This window comes from Talpa europaea (assembly GCF_964194135.1).
Source record: "Talpa europaea genome assembly, chromosome: 3".
Classification (NCBI taxonomy): domain Eukaryota; kingdom Metazoa; phylum Chordata; class Mammalia; order Eulipotyphla; family Talpidae; genus Talpa; species Talpa europaea.
Window position 1 is genome coordinate 91,652,897 of NC_140069.1, and position 17,122 is coordinate 91,670,018.

Below are 17,122 nucleotides of genomic sequence, written 5' to 3' on the forward strand. Positions count from 1 at the left end.
AAAAAATGAAAAAACACTAATTTGAAGAAATAAATGCTCTCCTATGTTCATTTTGGAACTATTTACAATAGCCACATTATATAAATAACCTAAGTGCACAAAGACAGATGAGTGGAGTAAGAAGATAGTATGTGTGGATGGACAGATAGATAGATAGATAGACACACAGACAGACAGATAAATAGACAGATAGATACATATAAATATACCAGAATACTACTCAGCTATAAAAATAAGATAAACCTGTCCATTTAAAACAACATGAATGGAACTGGAAGGGATTAAGCTAAGCAAAATAAAATAGAAGAATGACAAAAACCAGATATCAGATACAAGTAAACCAGTTACAATCCCAAGAAACTTGATTTTAGAATTGAGGCTACCAGAGAGAGAGGAGGGAGAGAAGAGTGGGGAGGAGGGACAATGGACTATGGTAAAGGAGTATGGCTACTTTGGTAGTGGGTGTGGTGTGGTAAAATGCAACTAAAGAGTATGATCCTGTACCTGTAAATCAAATACAGCATTGTAAACCAATGTAGCATGAAAAAAATAATTAATGCTCATAATGACAAGTTTTTATTTGTGTAATACAGTAGTGATCCACTTATGATTTAATTTGGAATAAATAAAATGAATGAACTCTCCAAAAATGTTTGAAAATCATCCCACCTAAGTTCAAAATTGAGAGAAAAATAAAGCACCCTTAGGAATAAGAAACACTTCAAAGGTTAATACTATACTTTAGTGCAAATTCAAAGAATAATTTAAAATAACATAAGTGGTCATATTAAGACAATATGATATGCTCCCTGACATGAAATATGAAGGTAAGTTTCATAAAAACTAAAACAGACATTTGGAATTAAACACTTATGATTGTTGCATGAAAACAAAAGTTCTTTTTCTGGAAGGCAAAATGGAAAATAAAATTGAACTATACTAAAAAGGACAGCATAGAGCAAGATGGTAAAATTCATAATAAAGTTTAAGTTTACATATAGTAAGTAATGTCTGAAAACTCAGGTTAAAAAAGATCATTAAGAACAAAGAGGGAAGGAAGCACAATGGTCCAAAGGGGTGGAATATGGGTGAGTTGGTGGTGAGTGCACTTAGTGGTAATAGCTGATGGGGGTACCCCAATACTACCACAGTTAAATTTTAAAAATACATCATTGTTATTTTCCATAATCGAATGCAACTATTATGTGAGATGCAATTTCTATTTCCTCATACCCAGTCCCCTTCATTTCTCAAAGTCACCACAAAGCATCCAGTTGTGGGCAGCACTCAATAGGCTGGGGCAAGAGACAACATGACTAGGTATATCAAGGCAAGTTCAAATCAAAAAACATTTATGGATGCTTCCACATGCCAAGTTGGAAAAGAAGATTTTGAACACAAGGATGTTCTAAAAGATGCTATCATTCAAATTTTAAGGACAAATTCAAGCAAACAAACTCTAAAAAAATTGTTGTTGCAGGTAGAAAAACTTACTGGAGTAAAGAGAAATGTCAAGTAATGCAGTGAATATGTGGTAACTACAGCTGTTTGGTATTACTAAAGAGCAAAGTGCTCAGGGAGGATATGAGAAAGGTAAGATGAAAGAATTAAAGAAGACTCAGACCAGGGCAAGCTTTATCATTTGACTGAATTTTCTCTAGTAGCCAATGAGGAGTCTCCAGAAGGTTTCAGTAAGAGCAGTAGGTTGGTAGACTCACAATGAGCAAAATATCTTATGGTTATCATGATGAGGTTAAAATTGAAGTAGAGTTCATGGAGGAAGAAGATGAATTCTAACTGATCCTAAAACTCTAAAATATTGACAAGCTGGCCTTTCAGAAGACAAATTTGCTGGCCCCTTCTGTGAAGAAGTTGTGTCAGATCCAGGCAAAGAAGCAAGCTTTAGTTATCTCTTGTAAAAATGAAAGCATTATACTAAATGGTTCTAAAGACTCCTTTCTCTTTTAAAAACCTAGGTTTCTATTAGTCAAACAAGAGAAGTATTGACATTCTTCCTAAACATCATGTGGTAAAGTCAAATGAACGCAAGGATTTTCTTGAACTAAAGATAATAGCATCCCTGATAATCAAATCTCAGGATCGCTCTGAGGATTAAATTGGATTTTTCTAAAGAAAAGAGTGGTGACTCATTTCAAGCATTCACTAACTGACTGTTATTACTAACATTAACATAATTATATTACTAACATGCATTAGCAAGCCTCATTTGCAGGTGAGGGTGGGTTTTGAGAATTTCTATATGTAGTAGGGGGTTCCATCTCTTACAAATGGAAAATAAAAGAAATAGGTCATAGACTGATTCTTGTTAATAAAGCAAAAATCTCAAAACTCAGCCATTAACAGAAATAGATTACATTTGAAAGAACAAATTTATAGTTCTCTCTCAAAAGATCTAGAAAAGGATATTATTGAGTACTCAGGAAAGACTTACAGGAGGACTTGAACCAGTTCTGTGTCATTTTGAATAAGAAAATCTCAATGCTGACACTAGGATTATCTTGGCAACACTGGCTGAATTCCACCTCAGCAGGTATCTCATGATTTACGTAGAGTAAATACAACCTTCAAAACCCCATTAAAGAAAGTTCTGGAATGCCTGGAAACCTGAATCATATTATACATTTTTAAAAGTATCACACATAAATTTACCGCAAAAAGGATTCAAGCTAACGCATGCTTGAATCAAGAAGCTTCTTGCTTTCAAAGCTTTCAATGAAACAACTGTTCAGGCTTTCCAGAAAAGTACAAAAATAATATGTAAGTGGCAATGTATTTTATGCTAAGGGAATAGCACTTAGTCCTGGTAATATTCTTATCATCTTTCTGTTTACTAGTGGGCTGACCCACTGCCAAGGATTTTTGTTTTGTGTCAATTTTTAAGAACATTAAGAAATAGTACAGAAAAAAATTCATACAAAATACAATCCATCATACAAACACTAGAAAAGACCTGGCAAAACTACTATAACATTAAAGACCTCTGTGTATGTGTGTGTGTGTGTAATTACCTGGAATGCTAATCAACATTAAAATATAAGATGGTCTTGGAGGACAGAACATCACTCAGGGGCTAAATTTAATGTAAGTTGCCTAAAAAAGATGGTTAGTTTCCTTATTTTTGTGTCCTGCGCATTTCCTGTTTAATTTTACAGACTGATATATTGGGATAGAATTGACAAATAAACTAGCAACTTCATTCATCTGACCAAATTCAATAAACTGCTTAAACTAGGAAAATGATGATTCTAAATCCTGTGCTAAGCCAAGAAATTTAATTTGGGAGACTTTGGAAAAGTCCTCTAGAATTTTATCTATTTGCATCTTCCATTAGAATATCATCCTATGTGAAAATAACCTTTATTCATTAAAAAAGGGAATGCTAGGAAGTTGTATCCTATGAGAGCATTTCTTTACACAGTATCAGTTATATGTCCATCACAGTTAATCTTAGGGAATTATAAAATCCCACAACACAAACTTTTCAGAGGCCATTCAGTCACAAGCAAAGATCTCCTAAAACTTAAAATAACAGTCAATTCTTTCTATTCAACACCTACGATTAAGAATAACTTCATCACCCCTTACCTTTCTGTTCAATACGAATCCCTTCATGACTGAAATGAGACAGTACGTCCTAAAGGTATGTTAAACCATTATCTATTTAGATTTTATTATTTGTTTAAGCAGGAAATGCCTGAGACTTACTATGTTAGCAGAAAACAAATGAAAATATTTATAGAATTTATGGAAATAATTCATTTCTGGCACTGACACAAAGTATAAACATGAAAAGAGAAAACTAGTGTATCTTAAGAGAAAACATTATAAAATTTAATGTATTTTCTGAAGGGAAAAAAACAAGGTATATATAAGGGTAAGTAGCAACATTTTTGAGACTAAAGTAGAACAGGGCTTTGGACATGCTTTTTAGGTCACTTACTATTAAATGTACCTACCCAAGCCTCTCCCATCAACATACTCACAAACAAGCTAGAACCCTGAATGACACATACAGTAAAAAGTAAACTCAATATGGATGCAGTGAGAATTATAATAACCAGCTCTCTTTTGTTTATTTTATAATAAATTGTACCTTAAAAACACATTTTCTTAATGTAATAGTAATTAGTTTAACAAGAGAAAATTTTGTTTAAAACAAGTAGCTATGTAAAGGGGGACAGAGAGAGATATCTGGGATCTGGTAAACAATTTAATAGGCAGGACCACAAGTTTTAATAATAAAAGTTCAATAAAGGCTCTATTCCCTGTGAAGTTAAAGAAAGAAGCTATTAGCACTTAAAAAGAAAGAATCACTATGTTTTTCAAAATATCATTTGTTCTCTATTAGGAAGGAATATTAAATACATATATGTGTGTATATGTATATTTTTAATCTTTTTCATCTTACTATTTAACACATTCTGGAGAGCAAATAAGGAACAAAGCATATATGATATATTGCATATTGGATTGATTCTGTTCCTGTCTCTGCCATTGGTAAGTTGTAGAACCTTCTGGAAATAATTTGCATCTCTGTGACTATTTTCCCAGATGTGAAAGTATCAAGTATCAATGGATGGTGTTTTTATATTTTTTTATTTGCTGACATGCTCAAATATTAAATATTCTGAAGTATTTTAAAAATCACTTATTATCATCTCTTGTGTCAATAAACTACTTCCTAGGAACTAGAACTAAATTAGGCACTTTGAAGACTTATTTATGTTTTACAAAGTATTAAAACTTCATACGGTAATTTTTTGTAAAGTAAATTCATGAGAAGATTCTTATCTGTCACAAAGCACCAATAAAATTATTGTCTACAAAAGGCAGAGTAAAATAGAGTTCTCATGTAATTAACAGATAATTATCATATTATCTGGATAGTAGTCCCGTAATGTGCTGTGAAAAAGTGGCATGATAAACTATTTTACCAAGTAAAATTAAAGAGGAGTTTGCGTCAACTCTCAGTTTTGAACTTTAGTTTGACTTCTTACCAATTTCTTCTTTCTTTTAAAAATTAAACATTTTGTCAGTGGCTATCATATGTCAGTTACACTCTTCTATCCTGACAATAGTACCAAAGGATTTTGTGGAAACCTTGCCGGATCTTAAAAAATTAGAATTCTGTTTTACCTTTTGGACCTAGAAGGTAATTTCTGAAGATGTTACATTTGGTTTAATATAATCTTGGCTAGAAATAAAACCTAGTTTTGCCTCCTGAAATCTCTCTTCTCCATCACCAGGGAAAAACAGCTCTCTGACCATTAATTTCTAAGCAAAGAACTCAGTCTACAATTCAAACCCCTCACACTTCGTTTGATTTGAAAATCAAATCCATACTTTTTCTGAAAGATCTTACATTAGAAATTTTATGAATTTAACTCTTATTATATGTTAGTATCTTTAATATATTACTTTATTTTTCTACACATTTGTTTATTACTATTTTAGCAGTAAACAAAAAATATGGTAAGTGTAGAAAACATGGAACTAAACATGTTCCATGTTGAGGCTATTGTATCAGGAAACTACTAAAAGAGTTTCCAGATATCCTCTTGAGAGGTGCAAACTGAAAAAGAAGCTAGAAGTATAATCCACCACTGACAATGACAAAGAAGAGAAGGCTAACTTCAGTCAACGCAGGCTAAAAACATAACTTCTTGAAAATGTATATGATAAGCCAAAACAGCATCAGAAATCATAAGTGAAAAGGTCTCTCAAACATAATTCCTATACAATTTTAACTTTATTAAAAAATCACTGATTTTTAATTTTTATAAGGTTTGTCTTATTAAAGGACAGGAAGAGATCTGATATTTTAAATTCCATGATGTCAACCAATCTCTAATAAAGAATTTTATCTTCCACATAGAGTATACACTTCTAGTACAAGGTATATTTGTATTCTGAGTGCTGCTAAATGCTCCAAGTTAAAGATTGCACAGGATAATAAAAATTATCCTAACACACACAAATTCATTGAAAAATAGAATACTTTTAAAATGCTCCCATCCAACTGTATCTGCCCACTTCAATGCTGATATTTCAGCCCAAGAACTCAATATTGTAAAATTCTGACAATTCAATATTAATTATAATAAAATGAAGTTACAATTACCAAAACAAAAGCATTTCAATCAGGTAATCAAATTAATATTGATAAACTTAAATTATACTCAACACCATCAACAAATGTGAAATCGTTCAAATTAGACTACTAAATGTATGTAAAAAGAAAGTATAAATGATGATCAAATAGGTGATTAAAACAATATTTTGGATATCAAAGATTCATAAAGAGTTTTTACAAAAATAAATGTCAAAAAAAGCTTTTTGCAAAAATTGCATTTGAAATGAAGCATGTCACAAAATACTATCATATATTCACAAGATGAAGCAAAAAATTCATTTTTGTAAACATAACCTAATTTTCTACATAAAAGTGAAATTAAATTATTTTAATAAATACCTTGGCCCTTTAAGAAAAGTCCCAATTTTTTCCTATTCTTCCTGGTGCAATTTTGGCCATTTTTCAAACTAGAGCCTAAAGCAGCACCCTTTTACCTATGCCAGTTTATCCTAAATAACAAAAACCTTCTATATTATTTCTTATCCCATTTCACTTTTTATAAGAGTCTAGAAGTAAACAGGTCCCATGCAGAATATGAAACAAAATCTAATTATGCTAAGTACTGGGCACCAAAAACCCACATTAACTTCACTCCTTTAGTGCTTATCTCCCACTAATGGATAAATATTCTGGATGAGGTTGAAAAATAACATGTCCTTTTGAGTGACTATTGAATGACAAGCTAACCGAAAACCCCACAAAGAGTTTTCTGTAACTTGACAGTAAAAGAGAAACAATTTGGGGCTTCATCAATATTATAGGCCTGGCATCAATTTTCAGGAGTTAGAACACCCAACATTGTTTTGTTTATCCAGAACTCTAGTACTGGATATTTGTTCTTGTTGAGTGAAATATGACATTGCAAATGACAACCTTAACTAGATACATAGACAACCTTAACTAGATATATAGAAAAAACTTTCAGACTCCTAAAACACTATCACTTTGCAGCTGGCTGATTTGTGCTAATTCCTCCTCTCTTCAGATGAACTAAAATTGGAAGCTGATAAACCTTAACATAGAAAAAAGCACTATTATACTATATCTCAGTCAAAACAAAATAGTCTTTCAACACTTAAAATACATGTATTTGACAACTATAGAACCATATAGCTCTAAAGTAAAAAAATGGAAACATGTTTCCAGGATTTTGATGTCACTTTGGACTATATGTTCTGCTAAATAAAACCTGTATGTTCAAGAAAGGAAATCAATAGATTGCTTCACTTTGACAAATTTTTTCTCAAAATTTAAAATATCCTAACAAAATCTTATTTTTGACAAACTGCTGTGGTAGGGTATTTTTTTAAATCTTGGTTTCATTGCCAGTAAAGTAATTCAGGCAAACCAAAGTAGAGACAGCATAGCTTCTGAATAGCCTGGTGTGTGTACACAATCTATCCAATCACACACGTATACACTTATGTTTGCACGGTGTTCTCACTTAGAGACACACACTATACACATATATTTGTATGTATATGTTCCCACATACTAATCACAAACCATCTCTCCAGATATCCAGATTCAAATTTGTCTTTTGTTGTACAATTACAATATTTTCCACAAACCAATTATTTCAGCAGTATTTGAAAGCTTCTGACAAATTTTAAGTCAAAGGAAAACTGAAATGGCCTTCTGTAGTATCAGAAGGAAAAAGGATGAGACATACAAACATTTAACAAAACAATTAAAAATGAGGACACTGTTCATTTGCCTCTCAATCTAAGAAGCAACCATTATCTTTTCCACCTTTTCCAGTGACTGATCCCATACTAAGGACACAGATTCCAGACATGTTTTACTGACCTTTGATTATTAAGTTTAATAATAACCTTATGCCATGAGAAAATCATCAGTGAATAAATATTAATTGTAGAGTGACAATCTCCCAATTTAAAATAACATTTTAACGCTTAGAATCTATAAAACATATGGTGGCTACCAGAAGGAGGAGGAGCATGGAAGAAACGGGGAAGGGTAGGGGATTCAATTTCATAGCAGCATGGCATTAGTGTTTTGGGGTGGATGCTGTGAGACATATAACCAAATACTACAAGTCAGGAAAATAGTCCTCCAATTGCTAATTTGCCTCTATTTGTTCAGTCTAGAATTACATGTTTGAAATACAAATTATCTTTACTCTTCATTAATCACCTTGTCTAACAAGAATTAACTTCTCGCTTGGTGGGACAGTCTTGAAATTTAGTAATTTTCCAGTTGCTGAGTACTTTTCTGAATTTCTTGTTCCCAACCACTTCTAACAGCAAAATACTTCAGATTATAGTCTATTTCTCGTTTAGTTTGGCTGGCCTGGATTTGTCACTTCCTGGTTTTGTTACTGGTTTTCCTTTCTGCTGTGCAGTTTAATAGTCCAATAAAGTAAATTCTAATCTAAATTTTTAGTCTTTCACACAAACATTTCTCCAAACTCTTAATAGTCCACTCTTCAAGGAATTCTCCTTAATCGGGTGCTTGCCCTACTTCTGTTGCACATGGAGCAGAAATAATGAAGCAACCCTTAAAGTCAATTTTCATTCGTTTGACTTCTTCTGTCTATTTTAAACTTCTGTATTTCTTCTTTAATGGCATCCTGGTAATACACTATATATAAAGTTCTTTCACATTACCAAATCAACTAGAAAACTCACAATATACTTTAAAATTGATTGTTGTTATCCAAACTTGTTGGCTCATCTAAATGACTGCAAAAATCAGGGCAAATTGGCGGGGTGGGGGGTGGGGGGGAGGAATCTGCATTAATTTACTTACTGATATAACAACAACAGGATATAAACTTGAAAGATTATCCTTTTCCAGCATATTCAATAATTTCTGGGTTTCTTGGAAATCAGAGGTCAATGCCTGAAAGTTGAGAAAAATGAAAGAAAGTTCTTAAATGATTTAAAAGTCAATTTAAGGGCAAAATGGAGAGATTTTACCTAAATAATAAAAATAATTATCCAGCTTAATTTTTAATTTTCAAATATTTTTAAAATAATCATAATATTAAAAATTAAATGATTCATTAATTCAAACCTGTGTCATCTACACCAGTTATAAAATAAAAAAACTAAAATATTGTCTAGAAAAATATCAACCTCTTTTCATAGGAATTAACAAATTAGAACATGTTTACTTCCCTATTCAAAAGACAAAATAAAATTTCCAAATAAATTTTAACAACTCATTATCAAAATCTTAAATTCAGGGCCTCCCCTGGTGGCTCAGTGGTTGAGCGCTGGGCTGCAAAGCTGCCCGCTGCCTCTGCAGCGCTGGTTCGATCCCTGGCCACCAGCAAGGGTCCCACATGGCGTGCAGAACTCTCCTGCCACCCGCTGCTCTCCTCAGCAGTGTATTTCATCAGTCTGCCTGTTCTGTTCCCCGCTCTGGTTCTGGTGAATTCTCTCACCCTCCCGCGCTTCTGACTGTACCCCAGTGCTTGTATAATAAATAAAATAAATAAATCTTTAAAAAAATCTTAAATTCAAATATTTAAAAATAAAGAAAAATAAGTTCTTGTTCATATTACATTTATGCATATGCACAAGTGCTTTCTGTCATTTGTATTTACTACTTACGTTTACACAAACAAAACTGTAGCATTGCTGTAAGATGATTTGCTGAAGATCTCTACCAACATGACACAGAGCCCCAGATGTGACTTTTACATGCTAGGAGAACAAAATTAAAGGAAAAGACTTTTTACCATCTAGAAAGATAAACCAAACATGAACATAAACAACTTTGTTGCAAATGAGCACTAAATTGGAATAGGCACATAAAACCAAGGACCATAGATGAAAACAAAATAATTTAGGCTGAAGTTTATGAGGTTACCAAAAAAAAAAAAGACATTTGAAGTAGTCCATGCATAATGACTATTATTCTAGTAAATAAAGGCATAAGAAATTGATTCAGATAAGGAAAAAATAAAGTAGATATATTCAGAAACAGTTTTTCTTAAAGAACATATTGCAGAGAATGCTGAAAATAAAAAAAAAAGTTGATTAATTAGGGATTATTAGAGCATGCAAGAATCATATTAAAAACTAGTTACAAAGACCAGATTTAACTAAACCTGGAATGACTACAAACATGAGAGAGAAATAAAGCTTGAATCAAGGCAATGATAATGAAAGATAAAGACATTATTCTAAGAGGGGTTTTCTTTTTATGCATTAAAGGAGGAAAGTTTTATGCATTACCTTCACTCTAATACTTTACCTTGTTGCTACTATTATTTTTAAGTATTTCAAGTAATTATTTTATTTGCTATCCTAGATTTTGGGGTTGCCTTAATAGAAGATTGGATGGTTTAAACAGCAAACTTTTTCTTCACAGTTCTTGAGGCTGGGAAGTCGAAGATCAAGATACTGGTAGATTGAGTGACTGGTAAAGGCTTACCTCCTGGTTCACAGACCAGTCTCATTGCTGAACCCTAACTTAATAAAAGTAAAGGAGCTCTCTGGGGTCTTTTTATAAGAGTAACAATCCTATCAATGAGGGCTTCATTCCCATGACCTAACAAGACCCACACTTTCTAATACTATCATATTGGGGATTAGGATTTCAACATAGAAACTGCAGAGGGAGAATACATTTAGTCTACAGCATTTGTGTATTACACATTCTAAAAAAAAAAATACAAGCAAACTATTCATGAAACATGAAGAGTACTTTAAGATTAGCATTCCTGAAATAGAACCACTTAATTTTTCCAATTCAGAGCATGCAAATTTACATACATACACACACAAACACACCACTATGTCACATGTATAATTCCTATTAGATTAAATCTGAAACTGAGAATTTGCAATTAAAGTCCTCCATTATTTACTGATTCTATTTAAATGCTAACGATCCAACTCCACTCTTTAAAACAAATATTCTCAAGTTCATTTTCCTCTATTGTCACAAACATCAGGCTTAATTGTGCCAGTGCTAACTTCAATCCATGTTAACTTCAATATGTACTTACTTCCTTATTAAAATCATTGTTTCCTAAAGAACAAATAAGTAAACTCTTAAGTTATAGGATATAGATACATGGAAAACACAGTGCCCAGCCTCATAGTGTTAGGTATTATTATTGTAAATGATATAAAAATATATTTGTTCTATTATATAATTCAAATCTCCATTTAAAAAATAGTTATGCATCAGTTAATGACCACATATGAAGGCACATGATATTTTATAAATAAATATTATAAATAAATAAAAAATAATTAAATATTACCATTCTTGTACCTCCTTTAAAAAAATAAAACTTCAATGCTTTCCTTCTTGAACTTGAGACTCTTTTTATGATTGTTCCTGTTTTAATGTAGTTCTTATATTTGATACTGCTTTCCTCCCAATCAAAACACAAACAGTATTTTTCATGCTTGAGTAAAGAAATTTAAATTGTATCTAAAAATAGCAAAGGAGTCTGACACCTTTAATAAACAGAGACTACATCAGACAATGCTATTAGGTTGTTTATGAAAAAGCTCCCTGGCATCATCTTGTGCTGTCATTCCTAATGTCTCCACACTCAAACACAACAAATAGAACAATCTGCTGGCTAGGAGAAATCCTTGTTCTGTAAATATTTTGGTTCAAAGAATATTTAAACAAAATTTAAAACAACCTTCCAATGTGTTCTGTAAAATTAAAGAACTATAGCCAAAAAAAAATATTTTCCTTACATCATAACTAAGAATTTAGAAAAGTCTTACCATTAACTAAATGCAAATGGCTGCATATTCGAATATTATTTAAAGCATGAATATTAGCAAAGGAGATGGGCTGTCAAAACATTTTCCATTTCAAGAAGATTTAAGGCTTAACTAAGATTGAAAGGTTTAGGGGTTCAAGTGCCAGGAGTCAGAGGTTCAAAAACGTGTTTCTGAAAAGCCAGCTGTCTTTTTACAGGACACGTTGGCTGGATCATCTTTAAATCTGAATCGATCAATTTCTCACTTCCCTCCCATTCCAACAATGTGGGTATAAACCCATTGATGTGGGTATAAACAAAGGCGTCATAGAGAGATATATTTCCTCTCCACTCTGTGGACAACATGAACAATTACAAAGTCTGTGGTTGCCAGGAGTTAAGAGTAAGAGACTTGAGGAGGTGATGGTCAAATATACAAAGCTTGTTACACAAGATGATTAAGTTCTGAAGGTTTAATGTACAATGTGTGATTATAATTAAAATTCTATACTTAAAATTTACCAAGAATGGATATCATAAGTGTTTTCATCACACACAAAACCCAGAAACCTTTAGCTGTGAAATGATGACTATGTTAATTAGTTTGTTTGTGGCAATTTTTTTTTTAAGATTTATTTATACATACAGAACCAGAGTACAGGCCAGATGCACGGGAGGGTGAGAGGATTCACAGAGACAAAGTGGGGAACAGAACAGGCAGACTGACAAAATACACTGCTGAGGGGAGCAGGGGGCGAGAGAGGAGAGGTCTGCTCGCCATGTAGGCATCTCCGCGGCTGGCGGGGATGGAACCGGCACTGCAGAGGCTGCAGACAGCTTCACAGTGCTGCGCTCAACTGCCTGAGCCACCAGGGAGGCCCTGCTTGTGGCAATTTTAAAGTGCATATGTATATCAAAACATCAAGTTGTACATGTAAGGTTGAGGCCAGGGCAGAGATGGGGGCGGTGGGGGGAGGGGAGACTTGAAACTGCTGCCACCTGCATCCCAAGAGCCGGCTCTTCCCAGTTTGCACCTGCCCTGATAAGCAGCACTGAAAGAACAACCAGTTCTGAGATTAAAAACATCTTTGAAATACAACTTCAACTCCACATTCTCCACCTCCCTCCAAGGCCAGATCTCACCCTATAAAAGCTTGCCCTTATCCCCCAACAGGCATGAATTATCTGACCACTGCAGGGATCTGCAAACCTCACTCAGGAGCACAATAGATTCCTGCCTGTGAGAAACTTAGCCTGGCTTTCCTTTTCTTTACCATGCTGAACCTTTCAGTACACTTAAATAAATACAATTTTTATTGGTCAATTATATCTCAAAGCTGGGGACAAAAGACTTTCTATAGTGTAAATCCAGATTTTTAAAGCTTCTGTGAAATTTAAAGTAACAGGGTGGTCCCCAGGAAAAGGGGAAGTATCAGGTTTCCTACCCTACCCAAGGGAGCTTAGAGCTGAGCAGGAAGAAGCAGCTAGAGAGGAGACTGGAGAAGGAAGAAAGGAGGATGGAGAGCCAGAAGGAGACCTGGAGGAGGTACATGGAGCAGAGAGACCTGCAAAGAAACTGCACTTACTTCTTGGTCCTGAACTGGTTAAAACAGATGTGGGTGAGAAGCCCATGGTGAAGTTTAACAATGGCATCTTTTATCTTTATTTTAATTTCGCTATTTTCCTCCCAGACTTGTCTCACTGTTTCTGATCCTTTTCTATGGGTCCCTGCCAGAAGGTGCTTTAGACTTGTGGCAGGCTTTCAGGCTTTGCTTTGGGCCAATCCTGCTGGGGTGGTCTTTTACACAAGGACAGGAAACTTTGGGTGCTTGATTTGAAAACTATATTCTTTGTATTTTCCTTTGCATACTAATTGTATTAATGTTCCTTTTTCATTAAAGGTCTTATATATTTTATCTTGATGTGATAGATGGCAATTTTGGGGGCCCGGGGTGCCCCCTCCCTGCCCTGTAACAACACTATGAATGCTGCTAACTGAAGCATCTGTCACCATCAGCTGAGTTGCAATACTATGTAATGCAACAGACACTGGTCCTGTTTCTAAGTCCATGGATTTTCCCCAATAATCACTGTTCTAGTAAGTTTAAAGTCCAGAAGGAGTGCTGACATGTCATTCATTTTTGTTTGAATATATGTAAGATACTAGTAACCATTCTTTCACATGGTGATATATTAAATGTTTGTTATAATTCCACCCAGTTCTCATTTAACTTCTACTTTTAAAGGACACTATAAAATACTACCATATCTCCATTACCTCTTTACATTTACCTTACATTTATTTGTTGGAATCTGCGCTAAAGTATTTTTTTAAAGAATTATTTATTTATTTTCTGCATACAAGAGTTGGATTCACCAGAGAGAGTAGGGAGCAGAACAGGCAGATCTACTGAAATATACTGCTGTGGGGAGCAGCAGGCAAGGCAGGAGAAGTCTGCTGTGCCTTGTGGGTCGCTGGCTGGCTGGCCAGGGATCAAACTTGTGCTGCAGTGGCTGGCCAAAACTTGATAGCGCTGTCTTCAATCCCTGTACCACCAGGGAGGCCCTGTGCTAAGTATTTTTAAACAATTATCTTATTGAAGCCAGATGATACAGCTATCCACACATTATCATTATCCTCTTATGAATAACAAAGCCTAATCACTGAAGGTTAAATAACTATCCAAAATCATAGTTTGTGAGGGGTATTATACTCAGACCAAGGTCTGTTGGAACCCCAAAAGAACACACTTACCCTTAAAGTACACCAAGTGTCAGTTTACTCCAGGTAACTACTACCTCATCTTGGAAGTACAAGATCTGTACTCAGAGTGACACTGAAAGTCCTAAAGTCAGCTCAAGAGAAACAACTATCCACAGAAAGTCATTTAAGTACTAAAAAAACCCTTAAACACTGCTGTACACAATTCCCTAACTCAGATAATTGTTTTGGGTACCAGACAGAGAAGAAAGTATCCTTCAATTCAGTTCCTCAGATTTTATTCTAAGAGTCAAGTATTTCTGCAGCATTACACTGAATATATGCTGAATATATGCAGTTGGTGATGGTATTAAAAGAGATTACTTTGGTAATACTCCTTTAATAAAATCTCCTTTGTGCATCTCTCACGCTGTTAAAATTCATTTTGAAGAACTACTATTGTTCTGAAGCAAAACTACAAGGGTTGGGGAATGCAAAATATGGGCACTCATCCTAACAAACCTGAGCACTATCACAGAGAGTTCAAGATCCCATTTTATCAGAGATTTCAAATCCAAAGATAGATAGTGTCTAAACAAAAGGTAAAGCCACCAAATGCATATCTGCTGAAATTAACCTTTCCATTGAGTTTTAATAGAGTATTAAATTAAAGTATACATTTTGTAACTAATAGACAATTTTATAGTAAGAAATGAGGGGTATTAACTCATATAAATCCTGTTTGGCACATATATTCATATATTGTCCATTTTGTCAATTTGTTAATGAAAAAGGATGATATGTTTGAAAGGTACATGTAGTAATATGACCTCTTGTTTCTTAGTAATGCACAAAACATTTGCAAACTGATATCAGTAAGCTGATATAAACCAATCTGTCTTAATTTAAAATGAGTCACAAAGAGTATCCTCTCTATCCACTGATGGATTAGAGTTTCATTCATTCAATCAATATTTGTAAGATTTTTATTATTTACTTCAGGATTGTGAACCAGACACTAGATTGTACACTGAGACCATGGCACCCAACTAGACAGTTTCTTTGCTTATGTAGCATACCAGGGAGATGAAATAAAGTTTTGACCTGTGCTTCTCAAATGTCAGTATGCATTAAGAATTCCTTGTTATAAAAAATATAGATTTTGACTCCATTTGATCTGGTGAGTGAGGCCTAAAAATCTGCATTTCTCACAAACTCTGACTCAATGCTGTTATCTATACTGGTCGATTTAACGGCAAACATAAGTGACTGAAATTAAAGATCTCATTATTTTCAACTACATTTTTCTGTCAAAGTCTTGCCAAAAGTTAAAGCAAAATTTCATCACAGTTATAAAATTTTTTCTAAGTGAAAGAGACCCTTCCCAGGAGCTGATAAGTATAATTATAGCTTGTTTTCTCTATAAACATGCACTAATAAAGTATGTACAACAAATAATTTATATTCTAGTCAAAACATAATTAATTTGAAATTGCTAATGAGAATCCACACCAGCAAATATTGTTTCCAATTAGTGTTAAGGAAAATATATAATCCCTTACTAAAAATTATATTGGATTGTCAGAAAATTCATGACACATTTTTGCATAGAAAAAATATGTCATGACTTTTCTGACCACCCAAAAATTTATTACACTATAGTTGCATACAACTACGGTAGTTGTACACACTATATTATACATACAAATATGATATATTTAGCTTTACCCTGAGCCACTAAAAATATTGAATGTGTGTGAAACAAAATGGGTTATATAAACAGTTCTTTGTCCTCAAGTGAAATATAGCAACATCAGGAGTCATTTTCAGTTGCTTAAAGTGAGATGGGGAAGTAACATTGACATGGAGTGGGTAGTGAACAAGGATGCTACTATTTTATCACCCACTCACACTGGTAAGGCTGCAAAACAAAATATTATTTCAAATAATTGTAGTAGGACTACTACAAGTAGCGGTACAAACACTAGTAAGACTTCTGCAAATCCTGGATTAGAGGGAGGCTTCTAAATTTTGCTCTTCAGCACTTAAGAATCAATAGGTGACAACAAAGGCAGTTTTTTTTTTTTCTTAAAGACTTTCTTTAAGAAAGTAGCCATTCTTGGCACATATTAAAAAAACTAGCAACAACAAATGTTGGCAAGGGTGTGGAGAAAAAGGAACTCTTCTGCACTGTTGGTGGGAGTGCAAACTGGTCCAACCACTATAGAGAGCTGTGTGGCGATTTCTGGACCTACTAAACATAGAGCTTCCATATGATCCAGCAATTCCACTCCTAGGTATTTACCCAAAGGACACAGAAACATCAATTCCAAAGAACACCTGCACCCCCCTATGTTTATAGCAGCACTATTTACAATAGCTAAGCTTTGGAAACAGCCCAAATGCCCAAAAATAGATGACTGGATCAAGAAGATGTGGTACATATATACCACGGAATATTACTCAGCATTCAAAAAAGATAAACACATGCAATTTGCAGCAACATGGATGGCGCTGAAAGGGATCATGCTCAGCGAAATAAGCCAAAAAGAAAAAGAAAAAT

The 17,122-nt window shown here is 33.9% G+C and overlaps 1 protein-coding gene across 3 annotated transcripts in view; it reads right to left on the minus strand.

The window, feature by feature from the left end:
• The window catches only part of CRPPA (CDP-L-ribitol pyrophosphorylase A), a gene marked incomplete at both ends in the record, with an annotated part of 256,119 nt that overhangs the window by 117,521 nt on the left and 121,476 nt on the right, over window positions 1-17,122 (minus strand). For all 3 annotated transcript variants that reach the window (XM_084230762.1, XM_084230761.1, XM_084230760.1), the window contains 2 exons: window positions 8,927-9,019; window positions 9,736-9,828. In XM_084230762.1, the coding sequence (XP_084086888.1) occupies window positions 8,927-9,019; window positions 9,736-9,828 (186 nt within the window). The remainder of the gene's footprint in view (window positions 1-8,926; window positions 9,020-9,735; window positions 9,829-17,122) is intronic.